The sequence below is a fragment of the Onychomys torridus genome, chromosome 7, assembly GCF_903995425.1.
Source record: "Onychomys torridus chromosome 7, mOncTor1.1, whole genome shotgun sequence".
Classification (NCBI taxonomy): domain Eukaryota; kingdom Metazoa; phylum Chordata; class Mammalia; order Rodentia; family Cricetidae; genus Onychomys; species Onychomys torridus.
Window position 1 is genome coordinate 56,741,393 of NC_050449.1, and position 26,583 is coordinate 56,767,975.

A 26,583-nucleotide genomic window follows, 5' to 3' on the forward strand; every position below is an offset into this window, starting at 1 on the left:
GACAAACGTTACGACATCGATCAACCTAACTACATGTTACAGAAACTAGGAAGAGCAAGGCATAGCACTTCATATGGATCTACTTATGGCAAATCTACACAGTCAGAAGATAGATTAGTGTTCCCTGGAGAGTGGGACAGGGCCAGGGGATGGGAGGGGACAAGGACCGGGGCACAAGCAGGGTCTGTGGCAGCGACTGACTGTGATGGGTGTGAAGACTTGTTTTTTTGGTAGGGTGATGGACTATTCCAGAACTAGATAACAGCCATAGTTACATAGTAGTAAATTTATTTAGCTCAGTTTTGAATCACATCCTTAAATGTGTGTCTTTCTTAGTGTATAAATAATATATCAATAAAATTATTTTTTAAAAAGCCTCAAAACACAACTGACCAGTAGCGTACTGTTTCCCAGAAAACTAGTTGATAATCCATAGTTTTGCAGATACTTTCCGGCCACGGTGGTCACTTTCTGTTTGTGACAAGGTAGGAGACACCATGTAACCATTCTTAATTATATATAAATAGTATAGTGGCTGCTTCCTCTTTAAAGCTGGTATGCATTTAAAAAAAGCCTAGGTAACCACAATGATTATTATTTATTAGTATTTTTAAAAGGTACTAATTTTAAAGTGTCATTTTATATACTTGAGATTTTCCCAAATAACCAAGGCTATACCTACAGAATATAAAATCAACTGGTCAAGCATGAGCAGCTCAGTCAGGCGACCTCGGCAGCCTCGGTAACCCCCCATAACTGTTCTGACTGATTTTCAGGATGGTCTGATTTTTCCCCACTTCCATTGAATTGACCAAATTGACTGTGGAAATTGGTATCATGTCGACACGACCCATGTTGCTGCCCATAACTACCTCACTCAGGAAATGGAATCTTTACACAGGTGGCATCAATTAGCCATTACAGAAGACGCACAAACCACAGTAAGCTGGGGCTTGCTAATCAAGGCTGAGCCCTCAAAAGCAGAGCTGGCTGCAGCCCTCCACAGGGTGTGCCCCCTGTCAGCTCCGCCCCCAACACCACTGGGGTCAGGGTTTGGCTGGAGGCCTAAAGGTGGCTCCGGGCACAGGGATCAAAGTGTGCACAGGGACTAAAGAGGTGACTTCTGGTCAGAGCAGTTTTGGGGGAAACTGACTCTGTATAGAGTATATGCTTTTGTCTGAAAAGGAAAGCCATACAGCCAGACAGTGACCTCTGTGTGAGCTGTTTGCCAGAGATGCTGGTGATGGCACTTGCTGCTCCCTTTTGAGCTCCATTGTGTGTTTACAATATTGGCTTGCTTGGTCTTTCAGGGGCGAGCTTCACTGGGTGTGGTAGTTTGAATGTAATTGGCCCCCATAAGTTCAGAGGGAGTGGCACTATTAGGAGGTGTGGTTTTGTTGGAGTAGGTGTGGCCTTGTTGGAGAAGTGTGTCAGCTTCTCCAGCACCATGTCTACCTGCATGCTGCCATGTCCTGCCACGACGAAAATGCACTAAAACCTCTGAAACTGTAAGCGAGCCCCAATTAAATGTTTTCCTTTATGAGAGTTTCCATGGTCATTGTGTCTCTTCACAACAATAGAAACCCTAGCTAGACACTGGGTTATTTTAAAAGCGGGCATGGTACAATTCTTTATATTTATCTAGTGTGTGCATGCATGAGCACACGGGTGCACGTACCATAGTGCACTTGTGGTAGGGCAAAGGACAACTTGCAGGAGTGGGTTCTCTCCTTCTACCATGTGGGTCCCAGGGATCAAACTCAGGCCATCAGGCATGGTGGCAAGCTCCTTTACCCACTGAGCCATCTTGTCAGCACACATGATGTAATTCTTAAGGAACCGTCAGTCAGTTGTAAAATGTGCCCCACACTCCATTGTGAGACCATGTCAGAAGCAGAACTAAACTTTCTTTGCCATCCTCCCTCGGTAAGACTCCTCTCCATCCATCAGGACCCAGGGGACACATGGAGAAGGTCTCCACTCTCAGAACCTCTCCCAGCCCTGGACCAGGGCTCATAGGCAACAGTCCTTCATTAAGTTTAATTGTCGTATGAAAAGACAACACTTGATATATCTCTCCAGTTATTTCTTAGGGACTGCACTCTAATGAGTGAGAACAGCAGGTACAATTAAATACAGTCTGTGGTGACACCGCATTAAGAGTCATCTACACACAACGGGAATGCACTTAGGAGAAAAACCTCATTGCAATAGCAAAGTTCTTCTAAGCACTCCATCATAGAATAAAGGGTAGTCATCTAAGCATTCTGGCAAACGCTCTAAATAAAATTAAGCAGCACAAGTGGCAGCCTCTGTCTGGAGTCTCAAGATTCAGCTTGCAGGAGGCACATATATGGCTCTCCCTTCTTGATCAACAGGAGACTTTTCTAAGGTTAATATTAAAGACACAGGCCTGGGCCTCTCAATGTCTCTTTCCTCCAAACTTTATTCCTGGCTTGCGGGGCCAGGGCTTGACCCTAGAGCCAGGCATGAGCAAGGCAAGCACTCTATTACTGAGCTAGATCTTTCAGCCTCTTCCCCAATTCCTTCATAGTAAACAATAATAAACCCTTTTTCTAAAGTCATGGATCTCAGGTCCTATCTGCAGTCTACACATGTTATGGTCCACATATGGGAAACCACTGTGGAAGAATGGACTCCTGGAGTCTGAAGGCTACATTCTCCCTTCACCCTGGAAAGTGATGCTGAGTCTACGATGGGACTGAACGAGAAGTCAGAACTATTCCTGCTCTTTAGCAGGAGGAACATGAAGATATGGGATGCAGAATAAATGATGTGGAGCAGCACATGCTGGTAAATCCTTTCAAAGAGGAGACAATAATTATGGTAGATAACACTTGGCACTTGCTGTATGCTAGATTGAGCTAAGTCACCCCTGCCACGTACAGTTTCATTTGCTCTTACTCTAACCTGAGATAGGAATGAGTAGCCCCACTTGCCAGATGAAGAAATCAAGTCTCAAATGAATAAAATTAATCAGTTATGGTACCACAAACCTGTCCCTCCGACTCGACCCTTTGCCCTAATGAGCTGCACCTTCCTTAGATGAACCCCACTTGAGCACATTAAGTGGCTGCACTCTTGGGGGATTTTGAGAAATACACAAAGAAACTGATCTAGATGTTTTGAGTGGCTTTCCATTTCTAACCAGCTGAATTTCTCTCTAGGAGAAGGAGAGAAGACTGGAGAACATTCTAGTCATGCTCTCTCAACTTCCTGCTGCTCTTTTTGAGGAGCACCCGTTTTGTTGCCCTTTTTTAAATGGTTGCTGCCTTTTAAGCCATGGCTGTCCACATCAGCAACTCTACTGCTACCAGCAGCCGGTAGGTGCAAGGGGTGGAGCCCGGAACTCTCACAAAGCTAAGAAGGGACCTTAGCTAAACCTCGCTCCCTCTAAAGAGCTCAAGATTCAAAGGTTAAGGTGGAAGTCCGCTCTTCTGACAGGCTGAAGAACAAGTAGCTCACCTTTCCTCGCTCTCCTCCTCCAAGAAGCCCCATGCTTCTCCTCACCCTCCTTAAAAACCCTTCTCCACCTGGCTCCTCCCTACCACTTCCTGTCAGCTAGTTGCTGACGTGGCCTCCTGACCGCAGGTGAATTTTATTTAATCAAACACATCTTTGCATCATTAAACAAATGTTCCAGAGCATAAGCAAAAGTAACACCCCTTAAAATAATATTCTACAACAAGTTTGAACTATTAATGACCACCATGCTCTGCACACGTGCTGCAGACACAATGCTGTCAGGTCATGGAGAGGAAGTGGCTGACCTGGTCAGGTCACTGAGGTGAATTAAGTGGAAGAACCAGAATGTCCCCCTCAGTCCCATCCTGTAACTCCTGCATGAGAGTGCTAACCATTACTCCTTCCCCCCACACTGGTCAGAGAGCCTCTCTGAAAGCCCATTTCCTTATTTAAAAATGGAGGTGCAGACACCTCCTCACAGGGCTGTCATGAAGACTAAAAATTTTATTCACAAAGGTCCATTACAGCAGCCCCCAGAAGACACTGAGGAACTGACTACAGTAATAACACCCACAGTTAACATTATCAGACCCATTCCAAAGGAACTGACTCCTCAAGAAGCAAAACACTAGATTTGATTTCCACAGGGCTGCCGTTGTCCTGGTGACTTCAGCCCTTCCCCTAGGCACACAGCAGGACCTCCTGTCAGCGTGGGTCTGCATTCTCTATAGCACACGAGGCTGCCATCCTCTTTATGTGGTTATGGACCACCTATACATGCCCATGTCCTTTGCCCATTATACCACTGGGCTGATTTTCTTGTTTGTCCTTTCTGTTGAGTTTTCAAAGCTCTTTCTACAGTCTGGGCAAGTATTTTAAACAGAGCCCTTTTAAGTAACACTGTACAGAATTGATCTTTTAAAAAGTTATTATGCATACAACAATCTCTGTAAACCCAAAGCAAAGAGAATGAATGATCAGCAGAGGCGAGGAGGCTTAATGTCTAGAGATGTTCACACGTGTAGTCAGAGCTGGAGAAAAATCAACAACTCATACTCATTAAACTGGTTTGTTTACCTCAGTTAATTGGCTAAGTCAGCTCATGAGTTACGATCTACTATAACATTGGCACATAATGAATGCTGACATTTAAAGGGCATTTAAACAGGAGCCAAGGTCTAACCATGGCTCTCACCACTAACACTTGTTCAACACAAACATCCCTACCAGATCCGCCTGACTAAGCAGCCCCAGCACCGGCAAGAAGGCGCTCACACCCAGTTTTCCCGTCATTACCCTCTGCGACATAAAACCAACTGGGGATGACTCCTTTAAATTGACTTGGATCGCTCAAATGCTAACCAGTCCTTAAAAAACAAAAAAACAAAAAGGCCCCAGATATTTCAGGAAGCAGAGATACGGCTTAGGCCACTTGAGCTCCCTCTAACCTGAACCAAAGCCCCAGCTGTCTAGTCTCCGTGAAGGGGCTGTTATAGAAGCTTCATACAAATTACGTTCATCATAAATCACTTCAAATCAACCAGGTTAAGTGTCTATTGCTAGCAATGCCCCACCAGTAAGGAACCACTCTTGTGAATGTAGTTTCACTTCCTAACTAATTTTCCCGCAAATCCCAGCTTTAACACATTCAGACAGCTTTGAACACTTAACATCAAATTTTCTTTTTGAAGAAATTCAAAGATTTTACTTCTCTTTTCTCTTCTCATGAACATAGTAATTTTGGAGTAGGATATGTTTATAGTGTTTTTATCTCTCAGTCTGCATTGATGTCATTTATAAGGGACTGGCAATAACTATAATGACACAGGTCAGCACTTTCCTGGCTACTTTCTCCCAGATGACCAGCCTCTGGTCCTCTCAGAATCTTTCAGAAGGATGCTTTTTGTGAGACCTCTCTGCACATTCTTTTTGGAAATTTCTTATGAATCTACAATTATTTCAAGATAACACACCCCAAGATGCACATTCTTTCTGTATAGTGATATTTTATTTGTATTGAAATGTGGTTTTATTTGTATGTCAATAAAGTTGCCTTGAGGTCAGAGCAAGCCAGAGCAGAAGCTAAGCAGTAGTGGGGCACGCCTTTAATCCCAACACTTGGGAGGCAGAGCTAGGCGGACCTCTGTGTGTTCAAGGACATAGCCAGCATGGCAGACACATGCCTTTAATCTCAATACCAACCATAGAAGACCTGGAGGTCTGTACAAACAGGCAGTGACAAGGAGGTCATGTGGCTGGGTTTACAACCAATGAGAAAACAGAACAGAAAATCTTTAAATAGACAGGACACACAGAAGTAGGTCTCTTGCGGAGAGGAAGGACAGCAGAAACAGTGAAGGGTAAGGTTTTCCGCTCTTGCTCTGACCTCGTGGTTTTTAACTCTGCAATCGGTTCTGTGTTTCTTATTTAACAATCCGGTTACATCTACATTTCTGGAAATTTCTTATGAATCTACAATCATTTCAAGATAACACATCCCAAGATGCTGTTGCTTTTCATCCAAGTTGTGACTCTACATGTCACTCCTTATTAGGGCCAGTGAAATGGTTCAGTGAGCAAATGCACTTGCCGCCAAGCCTGAAGATCCAAGTTTGACTTTTGAGACTTTAATGGTGGAACTGTTACATGCCCATGCACACATACAATTATTGAAATAAAATTTCTTAATTAAAAAATATCTATTAATGACACTACTTCATTTTCAGTGCAAGCATCTAGCCCATTTGTAAGATCTACGAGAATTCTCTGTGTGTATTATAGGTGTGTGTACTATGTTACGTGTGTGTACAGATAACACATGCACCTATGCGCAGTCGTCAGAAGTCTATTGGGTATTTTCCTCAATAGCTCTCCACCTGACTTTTGGAGCAACTTACTGATACGGCTAGACTGGCTGCCAGTGAGCCTCAGGGATCCTCTTCTACTGCCTCCCTTAGTGTGGCATCACAGCCTTGTTCCATTGCCTGTGTGTTGACAGGGGAGCTGGGAAGCCAAACTCATCAGGCGCTTTGCTGACTAAGCATCTCCCCACCTCTGCAAAGGCCCCTTTGCTTCCTTCCTTAAAAAACAAAATCAAACAGACCACCACCCCACCCCACCCCGCCACTAACTTCTGCCTGGTTCCCTGAAGCATGACCCCTCTAAGTTGCCCAGATACTTTTATCACCCACCCTTCCTTCGTGAGCTACTAAGGCTTTCCACCCTCAGTTCTACCTTTCGCAGAGTCCTGCTTAAACCGAGTGTCGCTTAGTGTGACGTATCTGAAATCTGTCCCCACTGCTGCCTGGACAGAAGTTCAGTCATTTCACTACTGAGTCGCGCCCCACTGTATGGATGTGCCATGGCGTGTTTACCCATTTCCTTGTTAAAAGACTAATCGGTTCTTTCCAAGGCACATCTTTTATGAATAAAGCCACTGGGAAAAGCTGCTTGCTAGTTTTGTGGAGCACATGCATCATTTCTCCTGTTAAATATCTAGGAGAGGAGGTGCTGGGCCATGTTGTCAGAATTGCACCCCTGTTAGCTTGGCCAACTCTACTCCTCTGAGCCTTCATCCACAACCAAGGGAGCAAGCTCCCCATGCCCCTGCGGTGCTGGATCGAGTAATCTCTTCCATCCTTTAGCTAGCCACTTTCTAATGCATTCTACATTTACTATGTTGCACGAATCTTAACAGGTCTTATTAATAAAATCAAACCTGAAGCCAGGTATTGGGGTGAATGCTGGAAGATCAGAGAAGCAGAACAAGCCACAGCCACCTCACCTCGCCAATTCCTCAGCTGATTCTCTGTTTCCTCAGAATGGAAGTCTCTGAGTCCTCATCCAGAATGGATCTCAGCTGAACTGCTGCTCAAAAGCCTAAAAGCTTAACCTCACGCCTTATATACCTTTTTTTGCCATCACTTCCTGGGATTAAAGGCATCAGTCATCATGCCTGGCTGTTTCCAATGTGGCTTTGAACTCAAAGAGATCCAAATGGATCTCTGCCTCTAGAATACTAGGATTAAAGGGTGTGTGCTACCACTGCCTAACCTCTATGTTTAATATTATGGCTGTTCTGTTCTCTCACCCCCAGATAAGTTTATTGGGGTGCACAATATATCAACCACATACTACTGTAATTATTGCTTATGAATCTTTCCTTCTTTCTTCCTTTTTCCCTCCTTCCCTCCCTCCCTTCTCTCTCTCTCTCTCTGTCTCTGTCTCCCCCCCAACCCCCGTTTCACCAACCCTGCTAAAGTACATTTCATGAATGTAGAAAGCCTGTGTTAATACACTGCCTTTTCCAAGCACTCACACCAACACCTGGAATAAACCCACACTAGCTTACACACCTAAGGCAGCACCTGGAGAAGTCCAGTGGGGTCAGTTTTAGGAAGGTAACAGCAGGGGAAGGAGACTTCTAGTGTGTTTGCTGATGCTGTAAGAGCTGGCTTGGTTTTTCTTTGAGAACAGACAAGATTGGGTCCAGTCAAAGTTTGTTTCTTTACACAGAGATCTAGCTGGGCAAAAACTGTCCTGCAAAGCTGCATATTTTTTTTTTTTTTTAGACAAGTGTTTTGTTTTTTTTTTTAAAGACAAGTGTTTCACCATATAGTTCAGGCCAACCTGAAATTCACAATCTTCCTGCTCCAGCCTCCCAAGGACTGGGATTACAGGCATGAACCATGCTCAGCTTTTCTATTGGAGAAGGCAAGTAAAACTGCCCAGGTTCCTATATAGAAAGGTGTCCTGGGGTACAAAGGTCCAGTGCTCTCTTTCTATAATTTTCCGCATCTCTGTACGATGGCCCCACCTGACGGTGGGATTTCTTTTCTTAATCTCAGTTCTGTCCTCATTACCCTTCCATTTCTTTTTTATCCTCGGGGGAAGCAAGAGCAGTTACCGCCAGGGCATTCTCACGTTTCCCACAGAAATGGCATAGGTGTTAATCTTGTATTTATGTTTGATGTGGGTAATGATGGCTGTGACTGGAGCCGTGGTTTATTAATATGCAGGGCTCTCACCTCATTAGTGGTGATGTATGTTTTGAAGTTCAGCTGCAGTGTTTGCTGGAATGTCTGGCCCAACACACATTCTCACTGTTCACTGTCTTTGTTTTTACCCACGGTCAGCACAGGCCCTGCTCACAGGACGCTCTCTTCTATCTGACAATGAAGACAGCTTTTCCATAGTAGTTAATCTTGGTAGGCATTTCAAACATTTAAAATAAGTACATCTTCATGTGATGTCATCACATTTGCTTTAGCTTAGAAAAGGGAATTACGGATTTTTTGACCCTGTACCACAAAGCACAATAACTCTCTCCTTGGCTGTATTTGTTAATGGAGTATTCTTATTGATTGGATGAAGTGATTAATTCATAGTTATAATAAAAATCTATCTACAGGATTCACATTTGATCATTCACAAAGTCCTCTCCCATCTATCATCTCAAATATTAAAATGCTAACCAAGAGAAACAGCTTACTGAAGAGAACCCTTGATGGTCCAGCCTGAGCTGGTGAACTCCAGGTCCCACCATTTCCAGTGACATAATGTGCAGCCAAGTAAACTAAGGGGACCAGACTAATCATGGGGTGAAGGTCTGTGGCTGCTTCTTATTTAGACTTCACTCTGCTCTACAGTCTCCACTTTCCCTGAGAAAAAGGCTCTGGATTTCACTTTTCCATCTTTCCGTAGTTAAAACCCAGGACACCAAAACAAGCCATTTATATGGGAGATGTAGTCTGTTCTTTTGTATCAAGCAGCCAAACATGTCTCCAGTTCTTCATTGTAAAAAATGTGTGCTCCTGAGTATAAAGTAATGTCATTTTACTAATTCTCTGCTCTGTCTGGGGGGAGCAGCCTTAGAAAAGGATGATCAGAGGAGAACACAGTTCTTAGTACTTAGGCCGACACAAAGCAGGAAGCTTGCAGCACTCATTAGTGTTCTCTTGTTTTCTTTTCACTGGCTGTCTTCTCACACAGCCTCGACCAGACTCCCCAGCCTCTAGAAAAGGACCCAGCTTTGATTTGACAATGTGACACATATTCAGATGTATTCCCATCATCAATCAGAGGAAGCAAAAATGAGTCTATGTGTGTGTAAGAAGGAACAGCGGTGAGCGTGTATACAGTACAAGTGTATAAACAACCATATTACCTACTTAATTGCCTTAGCTGAACTTAAAAGCTCTGATCTTTAATTGCCTGATTGAACTCATCTAAAAAGCTACAATTTTTTAATCAAGGAGAAAATTAAATAGCTTTTTGGTAAATAAAAAGGTATCTTTAATCTTATTTTTATGAAATCCAAGTTATTAAATATGGACAAAACCTACTCAATTTGGGCTAAGTTTCTCAGTACAGTCCTTTACAAAAGTCTCCAGGGCCCTGGCTCTTTGACTCTACATTCAGAAGGTAAAAGCCTCTGTGAATAGCTATGCAACTCCAAGGCCAAACATGGACATTTATTAAGAAGGTGTATTGTTACCACAGCACTTTCTGAGAGCTGAGGGCCCATTACGAGGGAATACACACTCATCTGCCCTGTGATCCAGTCCCCTTCCTATCTAGGCAGACATATATACACTAATTCCCTGAAGTCCCTGGAGAGGGCTTGTGGCAGCCCATCCCCATTGTTTCACAGACACCTCCCACAGTAATAGTTTATAGCAGGTTACTCTGGGTGTTGAGTGGGCCAGAAACACCTAAAGAAAGACTCCGTATCAGCAGTCAGCCACATCACCTCAACTGTCTCCCTCAACATACCCAAAGTCCTCTCTGAGCCCAAGCTGCAAATAGCAAGAAAGCGTACACTGGTCTCCAAGGGCTCTGGCCAGCTGTGCCTGCCTAAATGACCACAGGAGGACTGTCCTAGTGATTTGACCCTGGGCTTTATTTTCAGATCCCCACAAAATCCATCTGAGACATGTTGAATGACACATCATTTCAACAAATGAACAAGCAAGCCTGGTTATTCTCACAAACACAGTGAGATTGACTAACCAAACGACGCAGAAACAGGAATTCTAGAGGAATTGCGCCTTGTCAGCTTGACTGTCCCTTCAAAGCGGAAAAGAAGAGATGTTTTGGAATGCCTGAGGCACACATCCCCATCCATCAGTGTTCTTTGACACCACATTTTCCATAGTTACAGCTGGAGAGAATGCATTAGCCCATAATGACCCTGTCTGCCTAGAGTACAGAGCAATCCTAAGTTTCAGTTTATAACAACAGTCTCATTTCCACAGCACGGTCCTTTTAGTGAAGGCTTTGCTATTGAGCACTGATCAGCCTTGCCTTACATCCCATGCCAAATGCACAGCAGATGTCTGGAAAACACAAGCAAACACTGGGACCGGCCACCTGTAGGGGCTCCATGGGTGCTGCACAGGGGTAGGAGGAGATGATAGAGAGGAGCCCTGCTGACCAGGCTAGAATGTCTCCTTTCTTTTACACAGTACTCACCGGATGTGTTCCCATATTGATACCCAGGAAAATGATCCTAATCCAGCCCTGCTCTCTCTCAGCCACTACTCTGGTACCATTCACACTCTAGAAACACAATGGCTTGATGGGGATGGGGGTGGAGGAAATGGGGGGCTTAAGATTCCCTTTAGTCAGCACAAAGGCCTTCTAGAACTGAACATTATGCTTTTCCAAATGTAGATATTCTCTTTAAAAAGCATGCAGAAGTTTGGAAGTATGGGTTACTGAGACTACCTATGAAGAACACAGGCTGGGTAGGAGCCTGCATTGAAGATAGGGTGAGTTCCTTCCCTGAGCTTTAGCCTGTTCTTAGAGGGAAAAAAATCTAAAAAAATAAAGACTAAAACCAAATTAAAAAACAGAAAAAAACCCTTTCCTTTAATGGCATCTCATTGTACACTGCTGCATTCCCCAGATGTACACAAAGCCAGGGTAAGCAGATGTGCACTAAGTTGAATGTGTGGTTTGGCTCTGTTACCGTCTCTTTCTCTTTTCAAAATTTGCTTCAAATGAATTCAGACATTTTGGGAACATTAAACAAACAAAAGGAGGCTCCTCCTATAACATGCAACAGTTACCAGACCATTCCCTTCCATGTCACAAGGGACCATTCCTGATTCTTTCATTAGGTCCTTGTCTGAAGTTTCATATCCAGGGAACAGAAAGCAATCTCTTCAGAAAGACACCTGAAGTTCTCTAAGGACGGTGGGAAGGGAAGTGCTGTACCTATAGTTAAATAACACAGAGCTTGCTATTTTCAAATAGTACAAAATATGTTCTGCATGTTTGATAAATATGAGTCACAAAAATATAATCCCTTGGCCTATACTGAAGAAAAACAGCCAGAAAGATGTCAATAAGAGGGAGAAAATAAGAAAAGTAACATTTACAAACCATCACTTTCTTATGGTCACATCAGCTGGCTGAAATGCTTTTTTTTCCCCCTTAAACCAAGGTAACTGCACAGCCTCCTCCATCTCCACATTAAATCCACATGTAAAACCCAGAACATACCTCTGTGTAAAATCTTTAAACTCCACAAATAGGTAAGGCCTTTAACAACCTAAAATTATGAAAGAGAAAACAGTACAGTTATGGAGATGTTCCACATGAAGCAAACCAACCTCACATTTTCCTTTAAAGCACTGTCAAACTGAACTTCCTCCTGAACACCTCCCCGTCTATGCAGGCTCTTTGGGGTACCAACTGCAGAGCTCCATGTTCCTTGCTAGTGAGCTTAATGCTCTTCAAAGACTGGGTGTATCAAAGGAAAGAGATGAGCATGTGTCAAAGAACAGCCTGGAAGGTCACATGCTAACCCTCAGTGGTGCTATGGGCATGTTAGGAGAGGGGCAGAAAAGAGGAACAAGGACTTTGTAAGCAATTTTCAGTATTGAGTGGTGTGTGTGTGTGTGTGTGTGTGTGTGTGTGTGTGTGTGTGTGTGTGTTGTCCTAAAATTCACTCTGTAGTCCAGGCTGGCCTCAAACTCACAGAGATCCACCTGCCTCTGCCTCCCAAGCGCTGGGATTAAAGGCATGCGCTATCTCCAGAACTGGGGTTACAAACAGTTGTGAGCTGCCACATGGGAACTGCAAGCTGACCCTGGGTCCTTAAGAGCAAGTGCTTTTAACTGCTAAGCCATCTCTCCAGTCCCTGGGCGATTTTTAAAAGTCATGCTTTTTATTTATTTATTTATTTATTCATTCATTCATTTATTTATTTATTTCTCTATCGATCTATCTATCTTGGTTTTTGTTTTGTTTTGTTTTGTTTTGTTTTTTTGAGACAGGGTTTCTCTGTGTAGCTTTGTGCCTTTCCTGGATCTTGCTTTGTAGACCAGGCTGGCCTCGAACTCACAGAGATCCGCCTGGCTCTGCCTCCTGAGTGCTGGGATTAAAGGCGTGTGCCACCACCGCCCAGCAAGTCATGCTATTTATGATGAAGGAAAATTTTTTACTTTTAGTTTTTGGTAATGCAGGACCCAAGGCCTGTGTGTGCTCAGGAGGTGCTGTACCAATGAACAACATCTCTAGCCCAAGAACATTTTAGGAAATTGATTCATGAAAGGAAGCAGCTAAAACAGAAATCACCTTTCCCAAAGGCAGCTGGGGAATCCTGATCAAGATTCCAGGCCTTGAATGACACACTTAACTGATGTGAAGGAAAGAGAAGCAGGCCCTGGACCAAGCTAAAGATAAATGTCAGCCAGACATGTCAGACTGTCCACTGGTGGGCTAGGCTCTGTGGGAAGTCCTGAGATGACTTCTAAAACTTTGTGTGATTTTAAAATAAAACAAAAATTGAAAACTATTTTAAAAAGGTTACCACGATGACTGCAGACGGCACGTCTCCTGGTCAAAGCTTGCATATGGAGGAAGCCCACAGACAGCATCGCAGTACAGGCCAGGGAGGATGCCTAAGTACCACTGCTTAAATTCCACCCCATTTTCCTCTTTAACTGCCAGCATTAAGAAAGCCGGTCAATGAAATTCTGAAAAAGACCCGAACTATACAGGTTGCAATTATTACCTTCTCTGTGGAAAATTTAATCAGGAATTGCCATTAGGATCTTTCAATCTTGAGCTGAGTATGTGGGTCACTGGTAAAAGGTTTGGCTAGCAGGCAGGAGGCCCTAAGTTCAGACCCTAGTACCATTAAACAAATAATAAATAAATCCTCAAAGTTTATACAAGACTGGTTGTTACATGAAATGCATGTTTTACTCATAGCACATGAATAGAAACTTACATTTTCAAGGCTTACTATTCATAATTGGATTTAAAAGAAAAACAGTGAACAAATCGCTGTTAATGAAATGTACTTAGAAGTATTTAAAAGCACCTATTATTACAGAAAACTGTGGATGAGTCAGGACTATATAATAAGAAAACCTATCATGATAAGAAGTAACTAAGGGACTTATGTACCTCAAACATGATTTTAGAAAAGGAGGTTTAGGGCTCTGTATGCAAAGGTTTTGGTTGATCAAAAATGACTAACAGCAACAGTAAACACCAGAAATACAAACTGAAAAAAGCAATTTCCAAATGTTAAAGATCAAGAAAGTCAACTCCGTATCAGTTAATGCTGAAAGAGGCCAGCCAGCCTGTTTGGCCGCTCTCATTGAGCAGAAAGTGGGGGGGGGGGGGCAGATGATACAGTCCAGTCCATGCTTATCTGTTCTAAGAGAACAGAATAAAAATTTTTAAAAAAATTTAAAAAAGATTTCTAGGATTTCTCTGTGTAGCCTTGGCTGTCCTAGAAGTCTCTCTGTAGACAAGGCTGGCCTTGAACTCACAGAGATCTGACTGCCTCTGCCTATAAATACATATATTATGATAATAAAATTAGAAAATATATTTGAAAAAAAGCATAAATGATGGTAGTTTTATCAACAGAAATAATATAAGGTATTCAAATGTTTATAAAAGATATTAGCAATGAAAATAGCTTCTCCTTGAGTAGTGGGAGGAGGTCCCAATGGTTAGTGTAGGAGTGTGAGGAAATGGGCTTCAACTTCCTGACTGAGAAGCTTAGCTGTGCACTTTGAGACATCCCTATTACAGCCTATGTGTCACTAACATTAGCTCAACAGCAAATGAATGATTAGAAAACACATAGACAAGATATAATCCAACAGATTCAGATTGCAAAGTAGTTAAAGGAATGCAATACTGATGTTATATTTGATAAAATTTTGTTAGAGATTAAAAAAAGAACTATTATTCCTCCAGCTGTGAAAATCGATATTTCCCTTTAGTGTGTTTAAGTATCCATGTATAAATGAGCAGGAAATCGTCCACTAATCTGGAGTATCATTGGTATTCCGTAGGCTAGGCTGCACAACACCCCTAACAAAGCCTTGACAGGAACAGTACTTATACCTGCTGTCAATTATTCACTCCTTGACATGTCAAGTGCACACCTTTTCAGGGACAACGTCAATCAACAGTAACATTAGCATTCAAAATACAGCACAGTCTGCCACTGCTTTAGACGTAAGAGGGAAATAAATGTGGGGCAGTGGGGAAAGGTACTCTTCTTTGTAAGAAGTCAGATTCAGTGGACAGCAGGGCAGAGCCTGTGGAGCTGGCAGGCTAAGATCAGGTACTTTCTATGGATTTCTTCAAGGGAAAAACATTCTCTCTCCACATATCCTACATGAGAAAATCTGAGTCACATTTCACAGATGCTGACATGGTTCATCTGTCAATGGCCTTCAGGTCTGTGGACCTGCCTTGCATGCTGGATTTCTAGATCCAGGAAAATTAAGCTCATCTTGGGAGAAGAGGTCTCTAAAAGAGACACGAGATGATCTTCAGGCTGAGCACAGTGGCACATGCCTGGAGTCCTGGGAGAGCAGCTGAGCTCAGGCGATCAAGACCCCCACAGGCAAAAGCAAGATGCAGCTTGAAAAAAGAATCTGAAGCAACTGTGTGTTTGTATATTCATGTAGTGTATATATGACTATCCCTTCATTCCTAGTCACTATTTCTTATCATCTCCCCTCTCTGTTTCTACCTAGTTTCCCCTTGAATTCTTTTTTCTCTTCTCCCCCCGTCCCTCAGCTTCTCAGAAAACAGAGTGAAGGAGCACCCTCTACCTAGGATAGCACTGGTCAGGGTCAGTTATTTAGCTGTTCTGCTTTGCTTAGTACTGCTGTGCTCAACCATGCTCATATTATAGGGCTGCACAGGCGGCGAACTCATACCATACATCACAGAGACTGGCACTCTAATACTCACACAGACCCATCTGATTCTGTTGTTGGACTGGACAGAGTCGAGGCTATTTGCATGTGCCTTCTTGGCCTGGCTGAGGAATTCGAAGGAAAGAAACTGATGCCATCTTTGGAACACTCAGGAAAAGTAACCAGGGAAACCGAGAACCGGAACAGGCTGTGTGCATGTGCATTTTACAAGCCACAAGGGACCACCCATCAGGGTGATAGTTGCATTTGGACTGCTAAGATCCTTATGGTGTCAGACGATATCCTTAGGCCTAGGAAAATCACCTGTGTTTGGAGTTTATCCAGCCCCCCCCCCCCCCCACACACACACTTTGAAGGAACTATACAAGTGTAGGGCACTCACGGAGTTTATGAAAGCTGACAGAAGGGGGAAGTTGTCCAGAGTGGCCTGGAGCACTGCAGAAGTGGACGAACTGGCCTTGTTTTGTTAGACTGCTCCTGACTCAAAACCATCAGCCCCGCCTGGACTCGCACCCACTTTAATGTTTCTTGCTGAAGTATTCTGGATTCACCCAAAAGCAAGCCCTGTATTTAAAGCTGGCAGTTTTTCTGCTGACTCTTCACTTTACAACCTTCCTATCCTGGTTGAATCAGAAAGCCCAGTGGCCTTGTTGGTGCTCTACACGAGAGGGAGGCAAGATTGATGAGGCCAGGAAAGAACACGCTTCTCCACTGAACAAAGCGGATTTCTATTTTCCCAAGTTCAAGAGATGATGGGAACGCAGGACTTGGAGACTTCCCTGCTTCCCAGCCATTCTCCTTGCCTCTTCTTGCCCTTTATTATACGTGTTACTAAACTCTAGAGCCAAGAACTGCCAAAAGCCACAAAGCAATCCTTCCCTCGGAGATTAGAGAAGGAAAGGAAACATTTTTATTTTCATCTAAAACACTGATTTCAGTACTCAGATTGCATCCTGAATAATCTGCCTCGTGTGTAGATTAGAAGCTGCTCGGCAGAGGCAGCATCAGAAGGGGATGCTCTTCACCCTGGGCAGTTCACACCAATAATTAGAAAGAAAAAAGGAAAGCTGTGAATTACAATGAACTAAGCCTGAATAAGTGTCCATGTTGGATTAAAGAATTTGAGTTGTCAGTTTGATGTATAATGAATGTGAAAATAAGCCATTTAATTAAATGGTACATGATATAATCACTTTGTTCTGCATTAAACCACTTAATTTAACAGAGCGTCTTTACTTTAGCAATTGTTTACGATTACAGCACCCAGTGACTCTTTTTAGATACGGTTAGCTTATATTATTCCAAATCTCAAATCTGGGACTTACATAACAATGCCAGTTTAGGTGATATAATCTGTCTATTTATTAGTGAGTACAGAAGATAAGAAAACTGCTTCTCATCACAAAGGGCACAGAATCCTAGACAAAGTCCCTAAAAGGTAAGACTAAAACCAAAAGCATAAGAAGACTGCAAAAACCATTTAAGAGCAAATGTATTTTGTTTATAGACTGTTTCACTAATTTAAGCCATTTTCAAAGCCTATAACTAAGAATGTCCCCTGTACCAGTTTTCTCTTCGATGAATTTAGAAACCCAAGCACCAAGGTCCCTGTAATCACAGTCCTGACAAGCCGGAGGGCCTATGCTGGAGGTTAGCCCCGAGAAGAGGAAAGGACAGAAACAACGGTGGCAAGAAGGACCCACCAGCCAGCTGGGACAGAAAGAAAGGACACATCTGAGGACCTAGGGACGGACTTGACAGGAAGGTTTAAAAAGATTCTCTCCCACCGAAGCCAATATACTTACCGCCACTGCAATTCTTCCGAGTACATGCTCTGGAATTTTCCTATAAACATCCAAAGACCCCCCTGTAGAGACAAAGATGTGGCATTACTACAAGCGAATCACGGGCACAGTGCACTGGACTCTCCTCTGTGCCTGCCTCGTGAAAATGCTGTTTCCATTCTCTTATGTCACATACAGAATATGGAAAGCACAGTTGGCTTTTAGTTCTACTTTTATGAATGACATAATTGCACTTCCGGAAGAGCATGGCCAGCTCCTTCCATTTAAAAATCCAGTCATTAAAAACTGAAGGGAACTAGGAGGTAGCTAAGGACCTGCCCTCTATGAAAATGTAGATGTCAACAAAACTACACAAACTACCTCGACGGCAACACTTGATGCTTCATGTGCACTTTCTCACACAGCAACCTGGAGACCCTCTTAGAATTCTCCCACTTATCAAACAAATGTGGGTGGGTATGCAGCTCAAAATACACACAAAGGCTAGCACAGCAGAAGCAGCAAGGCTAAGTTTTCCATGAAAAGAAACTGATCAACTCCCAGCTCCTTGATGACCGTGAAAACCAATGAGGTAGAATAAAACACAATCTCTCAGGTTCTAACTTGTTTTAGTTTAATTACATTTCATCTATTTATGTGTGTATGCATGGCTGTGTGAGCCCACCTGTGGAGGTCAGAGGTCAACTTTTGAGAGCTTGTGTTCTCCTCCCACCATGTGGGCCCAGGGACTGAGCTAAGGCCACCTGACCTGCAGTGCCATCTCACGGGTCCTCCGTCTAACTTATTTTCACTAGACTGTGACTCACTACTATACTGCTTTACTTATCAACTCCCACCTTTGTTAAATCACCTTTGACATTTTCTAAAACTGAAAGACCACTGGACAGATTCGTCTTGCTGTCTTTCCCGTGCTCTTCTGAGAGAAAGTAGGCAGGAAAGAAAGGACACAGCAGAGTCCCTCAGAGTCAGGAGACCTGCTGACTGATGAGTGCTCTGTGGAGTTCAGTCCTTCTGGATTTCTGTTTGTACGTTTTTCATTTTGAGACAGGGTCTCATCATATAGCTCTGCCTGGTCTGGAACTCACTCTGTAGACCAGGTTGGCCCAACAGCCTCTGTCTCCTGAGTGCTGGGCTTAATGTGTGCCACCATGCCGGGCGAGTCATTCTTAGGCTAAAAATGGCAGAGGATTTGGGTTTAATTCTTACCAATTTCACCATCATTTCTATCCTACAGATCTAGCCAAAAATAGTAACTGTTAGAGTTATAAAACCAAACATCAGTGCTAGAAGGAACCCTATCTCACTGACCATAATGCTCTCAACAGCTTCCAGGAAAGGATTTTAAACCAGCTGCAGCAACAGATCACCACAGTCACCAGAATCACCAGTCCCTGGAATCACCAGTCACTGGAATCACCACAGTCCCCGGAATGACCAGTCACCATGCAATTCCCAAGGAGAGTCTAACTTATCAGGAAGTATAAACAGGAATGCGTTAAGCTGGAGAGATGGCTCAGAGGTTAAGAGCACTGACAGTTCTTCCAGAGGTCCTGAGTTCAATTCCCAGCAACCACATGGTGGCTCACAACCATCTGTAATGAGATCTGGCACCCTCTTCTGTATACATAATAAATAAATAAATCTTTAAAAAAAAAAAAAAAGAAGAAGAATCTCAACAACATAACTTACATATACTCTGCAGGGAACGAGTACTTCACTTGCTAACAATATGATGAGAACTAAGTTAATAATACATAATATGCCCTTAGAGTCAAACAGAGGTGTAGTCTTTTATCACTATGAAGAGGGTACCCAGGATGTTTCAGAAGTAACTTTTTTCTATCAAGACTAAAATTTCATATTTATGATGTGACCACTGATGATTAAAAAACATCTAATAAGGTTTGAAAATGAAACATGTCACTCTTCTGAAATGCAGTTAAGACATGCTCTGTGCAAATAGACTATCATGGTATGTCATATTCCTTAAAGCTACTGTTCTGTTAAAAATGGCACACACATCACAGAACTGTAGCTTCCTATGTAGCCTGATGAAAGCAGGAGTAGGAACATGATCACTTCTTTAAGTAATTGCTGCTTGCAGCTCCCCGGACTCTGAGCACAGGCTGAGTAACCACAGTACAAGGAACTTGGTGCTGTGGCTCTCAGTGCTGTTGGGGAGATACGGAAAAACAGAACAAAACACTCGTGCAAAGAGTGGAAATATCCTTATTTACTAAAATATTTTTATTTTAGATGCAATGAAAGAGAAAATGTGGCAGACAAACAGTGTTCCCATTCATTTTTCAGGTGCATGGTAGTTGCATGGATGAGTAAATTCAAGATGAAAAAGCTTGCCATGTGGTATCTGGAACACTAACAACAGTAGTTACTGGGGTAGTTCCTCTGAATATCCCCAATGTCCCCTGTCCCAAACATCACATAGCAGTGGAACCACCAGCGACCTTTATGTGAGTTTTACCTCTCCACAAAGTGATGTAAGGACACACACTGACAGTGTCATGCTGCCTGAGATTTCTTATTCAAGGCTGGGTTTTGACTGGATGGGGGTGGGACCTGGGCTCTCAGACACTCGAAGCAGAGTCTTCCCCACTGAGCTACAGCTCCAGGCCTTACTTTAGGCAAGGCCTTTTGGAATTCACTCATCTGTGGTTCCAGTGCTGGACTTTTAGCTTCTTATTCAGGTCACAGGCTTGCTCCCTGTGAGTATCATTCCATTTTCTCTGGCCATCCCCACCCCCATGACCACAGGAAGACTGCTGTTAGATCAGCAGAGACCCATGCACGGTACTGAAGAGTGGCGGCATGGTTCTGCTGATAGATTAGGGCCGCCATCTTCACTTAAGCAGACTTACAGGTCCGTGCTACCTACCGTGTTACAAGATCCAAATTGCAAGTAGGGTCTTTGTATGTAGACTAAAAATAAGTATGAAGTGAGGAGTGAGAAGCAACAACAATTATAACCTCCAATTTGCTTGAAATGACCACAGTCATTATTAATGTTAACAATGTGAGCAAAAAAAATTTAATACAAATTTTTAAAGTTCCTGTTAGCTGAACATACAAAAGCCCTTTCCTTCTTTGCAATGCAGGGGTTTTTCTTTTTGGCTGGGGGTGTGGGGTACAATTTACTCCCGTGGTGATAATCCAAACATGTCCGTACTCTGAGATCTTCTAGCTAGATGTTTCTGAGATTTTGTTTTGACTGAGTATGAAGGTAGGTCACATTCTTCTCCTAAAAAAAACTTTCCAATGTCTTCCTAATACATTCAGCCTCAAACCTAAACTCCTTGCTGTAGCCTCTGAGGCCCACAGGTTCTAAGCTCTGATGGTTCTGGCCTCCTGGGCAGCCTCTGGTCCTTATACCATCACTCTCCGGCCACCACGGTGGTCTTGTTCACAGGGGAGCACTGGCACATGCTGCTCTACCTGTTTGAGCATCCCAGTGGTGTCCCTGACTAGCGCTCATTAACGTTTCTACTCAATGTCACTTCTGTCTCTGATGCCCTGCTCAGCACCTGCTCTATTAGCCCACCCATCCTGCTCTATGGTCTCACAGTTTATCTCTCCCTGAGAATGTACCAGATGTCTCCAGAATATTCCCTGAGGACAAGGGTTACTTTAGAATATGTATCCTGTGGACAAGGGCTAAATCTTGGTCACTGTGGTGTCCCCAGGTTCAGCAGTATCTGAAAGAAAATGCTCAGTAAATATTGCAAATAGATCATAGTATGAGATAAAAATACACTAATCAGAGAGGAAGTTGTCAAGAAATTGGACTGCACAGGAGAGGGAATGAAAACTGGGGGTGGTACACAGATTTAGTGATTTCGTGTGCTTTGTTGTATATGACCAGAAGACTGTATGCTAACCTCCAAATCACCCTGTTTATATAACTAAGATAAACCATGTTTAAAGACCTAAAGGGAGATGTGAAGCTAGCCCCTCCCACCTGAAATTAATAAATAGTTAGGAGTTACATGGAACAAAACAGGAATGTCTGAGGTTAACAGTAACTGAAAGACACAGGACCAATAGCATGAGAAGGCATAAGAAGAATGCAATATAGAATAAGTGTCTCTACCCACTGAGCCATCTTGATGGCTGGGGATACTTCCACTCTTGGTCACTTGAGAGTAACACTGCCATGCACACAGGCTACTGTGTACATGTACTAGTCAGTTCTCTTGGGTTTCTGTGGTAGCAGACCTGCTAGGTCCTGTGGTAATTCTATGTGAAGAAGTGTCAAGCTGTTCTAGTCTATATTACACCATTTCGGATTCATACAAACGTTGTGAGGAGTCCAACTTCTCTGTGCCTTTCCTGACACTTGTTATTATGTGTTTGATTTTGTTTTGTATGTGTGCATGGTTTCATATGTGAACATGAATGTAGTTTTTGTTTTGTTTTGTTTTATTTTTTGAGACAGGGTTTCTCTGTGTAATAGTGTTAGCTGTCCTGGAACTTGCTTTGTAGCCCAGGCTGGCCTCTAACTCACAGAGATCCGCCTGCCTCTGCCTCCCAAGTGCTGGAATTAAAGGTGTGCACCACCACAGCCCAGCCATGGACGTAGTTTTGATTTAGGTTTCCTTAATAACCACTGTTGTTGAATACCTTTTCATGTGGCTGTTGACCACTGTACATCTTCCTTTGAGAAATACACACTTAAATCCACTATCTGTTTTTTAAGTGAGTGACTGGTGTTTTTATTGTTGAGTTGAAATATTTTTAAGTAATTACAGTAACTGCAAATGTTTAGAACACTGACAGACTAGAACAGCTTGAAAGTTCCTCAAGGTTAAGAGTTGCTACAAGATCTGGCAGCTTCACTGTCACCAGGCCTGATCACCTGAACTTGATCCCTGGGACCCACATGGTGGAAGGGGAGAGTCTGGTCCCACAAGCTTTGACCTCGAAGAGCAAGCAGTACCACACATGCACACTTGTTTGTGCACACATTCACACACTCAGACACATGCAATAAAAATAAATACCTTTTAGAGGTAAAAAGAGAATACATCCTAAGTGACTATCAAATAAAGAAAAACAAATGTTGTATAGTCAGTCAATGAAATACTATTCAGTGATGAAAAGAGATGGTGGACTGCTCCTGCTACTGTTACGGATGAACTTAGAAACAATATGCTAAGCAAGAGACACCAGGCACAAAGGTTGTAGACTATAAGATACCACTGATGTACAATGTGCAATATCCAGAATAGGCACATCCACAGAGGCAGGAAGGAGACCCATGACTGCCAGGGGGTAGATGGAGGGGATGAGATGAGCAACTTACGTTGGCTGAGGCTTTCTCTTTAGAATGTTTTAAAATTGGACAGCAATAAGCTGTAGGTTTCAAAATGGGGAATTTTATGGTATCTCAATTCTACCTTAATAAAAAGTGGGTTTTTTTTGGTTTGTTTGTTTGTTTGTTTGTTTTTTTATGGGATGGGATTTCTCTGTGTAGCCTTGGTTGTCCTGAATTCTTTCTGTAGACCAGACTAGCCTTGAACTCACAGAGATCTGTCTGACTCTGCCTCCCAAGTGCTGGGATTAAAGGCGTGCGCCACCAATGCCCAGCTAATAAAAAGTATTTTAATGTAACTGAAAAATTATGCAGATCTCAAATGGTGAAAGTTCAAAAGAGTGACCTGTACTGTGATTATGAATCAATGCTTTCTGATCGGTGCCCATCTACACTACCTATGTGCATTTATGATTTGATATCATCCTAAGGATACCCACAAGGGTCTGTGTGTGTTTGTGTGAATGTACCTGGGTGTGTGTGTATTTGTGGGTGTGTATGTAGGTGTGGTGTGCATGTGTGTATATGTGGGGTATGTGTGTTTAGTAAAGAAGTAGAAAAGTGTGCCTGTGTGTATATGTGTGCTGTAGGTGGGGGAGTGTGTGTGTGTGTGTGTGTGTGTGTGTACTTGTATGTGTGTGTACGGTATGTATATGTGCAGTGTGTGTGGTGTGTATACCTAAAGATATAAAAAGGTGTATGCATTTGTGTATATGTGTGGTATTTGTAGTGTGTGTGTGTGTGTGTGTGTGTGTGTGTGTGTGTGTGTGTGTGTGTGTATGTGTACCGTGTGTGTAGTGGATGTGTATGCATGGTGTATGTGTACCTAAAGAAGTAGAAAGATGAATGCAATTGTGCATGTGTGTATGTGTAGTGTGTATATGTGTGGTATGTATGTATATATGTGTGAGTGTATGTGGTGTGTCTGTATGTATATATAGTATATTTGTGGTGTGTGGTGTGTGTATATGTAAGTGTGTATGGCGTGTGTGTGTACCTGAGAAAGTAGAAAAACATGTATGCTGCATTTTAATGGAGGCTAGATATTGAAAAGCTGACCTTTAAAGGGTGAAAATTATCCAGACTTAAAGTGGATAGCCAGTAATAATGGCCACCCTTCAGTGATAGGGTTGCCAGAAGTCTGCACTCTGTCACAACATTCAGATCAAGGGAGAGCTACTGAGAGCAGTGCACGGAGAGCAGGGCTGGTGTGACTGAAGTCCAAAGAGAACCAAATGCAGCTCGGCCGAACAGCTGTGCTGGAAAACCATTTCTTGTCTAGCAATTAAGAACCTATTTCTTTCTGAAAGACACAGGACATTGGGTTAATAGATTTCTTTAGAAGAAAATCTGTTTTGGCGACTGAAACATTAAAAGAACAGAACATCTGTTCCCCGGCAAAGGCATGCTGCACAGAGGCAGCGAGCCCCACGCGCTGGCTGGACCCGTGTGCCGTCTGTCCTATTTACATTTTTAGTACAAGGAAACCAACTTGCATTCTTGAAATTGTAGCCCACCTACAAATATTTAGCACCAGGAACCTTTACAGGAAGAGAATTGCTAGTGTAAAGAAAACAACAATTAACACATTTCAATCATTCTAAAATCTCCCTGACATCTATAGTTTAAGGCAGCTGATTCCAAAAGTCATTTCTAATATAGTTTAAAGGGAAGAACTCACCATCCATGAATTCTGTACAAATTGAAATCCTGTTTTCTACAAAAAATGCCCCGTAAAATCCTATGATATACGATGAGTCACACTGCAACAAAAGTAAGACAAAAGTGGTTTAGGTCCGGGAACTAACACATACACATGTTCATAGATAAACGTGACCAAGAAAAAAATTACCTTATAAAGAATTTCCAACTCAGACATGATCTGCTTCTGAAGCTCCAGTGTAATGTCTAACAGAATAACCTGAGTACAGACACAGAGTAGCATCAGCACATGTCTACCTTCAAGTTACACAGCATGTGAAATACAAGAACTAAAGAAAGGTGGTAGTTTCTTTATGCCACCCCCATTACAATTCCCAACACCAAAAAAACCAAAACCAAACAAACAAAAAACTCTCCCTATATCTGCCTAAGCCTTTGTAGAGGAGGAGGCAGTCCAGAAGTGATTGATGGGACCCTGGAAGAAGCCAGGTCTCAGAGGTCAGCATTAATGGCTTTAAAAGTCAGTTAAGTTATAACACTCAATTTATGTACCCTATTTTAGCCACACTGGTTATTTTCAGAAGAAGATCATTAAAAGAGAAGAGCCCTGTGAGCCACAGACTCAAAGATAAGCAGAGGGGATGGTAAATAAAATAACATTTTAAAATGAGATTTTTAGAAATCAAAGGAATGGGGGTTTTAAAATGCTGTCACCTTATTTCCTCCCATGTGGGTAATGTTTCTTCACAAACACTGACAGGGTCTCAGGTCACCTGACTCCCACGCTTTGCCAGGGAGGGCCTCTTGAAGTGTTGTGGTTTTTCTTAAGTATCTGCCAGTAAGGTGGACTTCATAACACAGAAATGTCCAAGTGTGAGGACTCAGACTTGTCTAGGACCTACCCTAGTTTAACCTAGCCTCCTCTCTTTCCTGGGGCAGGTGTGTACACTGGTGCCTGAACTCAGGCCTTCTCACAAATGTTGGACAAACATGCTACCAAGAGTCAGACCCCAGCTCAACCACTAAGCACATCAGTGAAAACAAATTTTGAAATGTTGTTCTTTTAAAAAATATACTTTTAAAAGACAGTAATGATGTAAAATAGATGAACAATAATTTTTAAGAATTGTGGCCGGGTGGTAGTGGTGCACACCTTTAATCCCAGCACTCGGGAGGCAGAGGCAGGTGGATCTCTGTGAGTTCGAAGCCAGCCTGGTCTACAGAGCTAGTCCAGGACAGGCTCCAAAGCTACAGAGAAACTCTGTCTCGAAAAACCAAAAGAGAGAAAAAAAAAGAATCATGGTAGAGTTTGAGTCTAAACACTTCTAGGTAAAAATCTAACACTCATGATTGCCATAACAGCTCCATTCTCCAACTTTCAACAATAAGTTGCACTTACCACAAATGAAGAATATGTATCGTTAAAATGGATACAGCAAAACCCAGGAATTACATAAACCACAAAGAAAGAAAATGACTATTCTAATGTGCATTTTTTTTTGTTTTGTTTTTTGTTTTTTGAGACAGGGTTTCTCTGTGTAGCCCTGGCTTTCCTGGAACTCTGTGTAGACTAGGCTGGCCTCGAACTCAGAGATCCACCTGCCTCTGTCTCCTAAGTGCTGGGATTAAAGGCATGTGCTACCATCTCTAGCTAATATGCACATTATGTATATTTTTAATGCTGACACCCATTTAAGTAAGAAAGAAAGACGTTCGGAGTGAGTGGAGGTGTGTACTGCCTTTTCTACCAATGCACGCCACTAGCCAACACTTTGGGATTAGTCTCAATGGAGACCTTTTCTTTCCTGTGATTGAGAACCTTGCATGAGTTTCCATCACTTGGAGTGAACTACAGCTCTGGAGTACCAGGAGGTTGTGTCTCAAGCTAACCTCTTCCCTCACTCTTCTACATAGCCTCCTTCCTGCCCACCCACACCACCTTACCAGTGTTTCCTCTCTCCACTCCACAGTCACTGACTACAAAAGCTCATTTGACCTTTTAGACCCAGCTTGAACGCCTCACCACCTCCAGACACCCACCTCAAAGCCCTTTATCAGAATTCATCTCTGGCTTGACCCTTACTATTCTTGACCGCAA

The 26,583-nt window shown here is 42.8% G+C and overlaps 1 protein-coding gene across 4 annotated transcripts in view; it reads right to left on the minus strand.

The window, feature by feature from the left end:
• The window catches only part of Map2k5 (mitogen-activated protein kinase kinase 5), a 234,619-nt gene that overhangs the window by 116,427 nt on the left and 91,609 nt on the right, over window positions 1–26,583 (minus strand). For all 4 annotated transcript variants that reach the window (XR_004945416.1, XM_036192310.1, XM_036192309.1 and 1 more), the window contains 4 exons: window positions 24,676–24,744; window positions 24,505–24,586; window positions 17,498–17,559; window positions 11,995–12,043 (listed from right to left, as the gene is read on the minus strand). Coding sequence is in view for 3 of the 4 variants with exons in the window: in XM_036192310.1 (XP_036048203.1) it covers window positions 11,995–12,043; window positions 17,498–17,559; window positions 24,505–24,586; window positions 24,676–24,744 (262 nt within the window). In the remaining variant the exon portion in view is untranslated. The remainder of the gene's footprint in view (window positions 1–11,994; window positions 12,044–17,497; window positions 17,560–24,504; window positions 24,587–24,675; window positions 24,745–26,583) is intronic.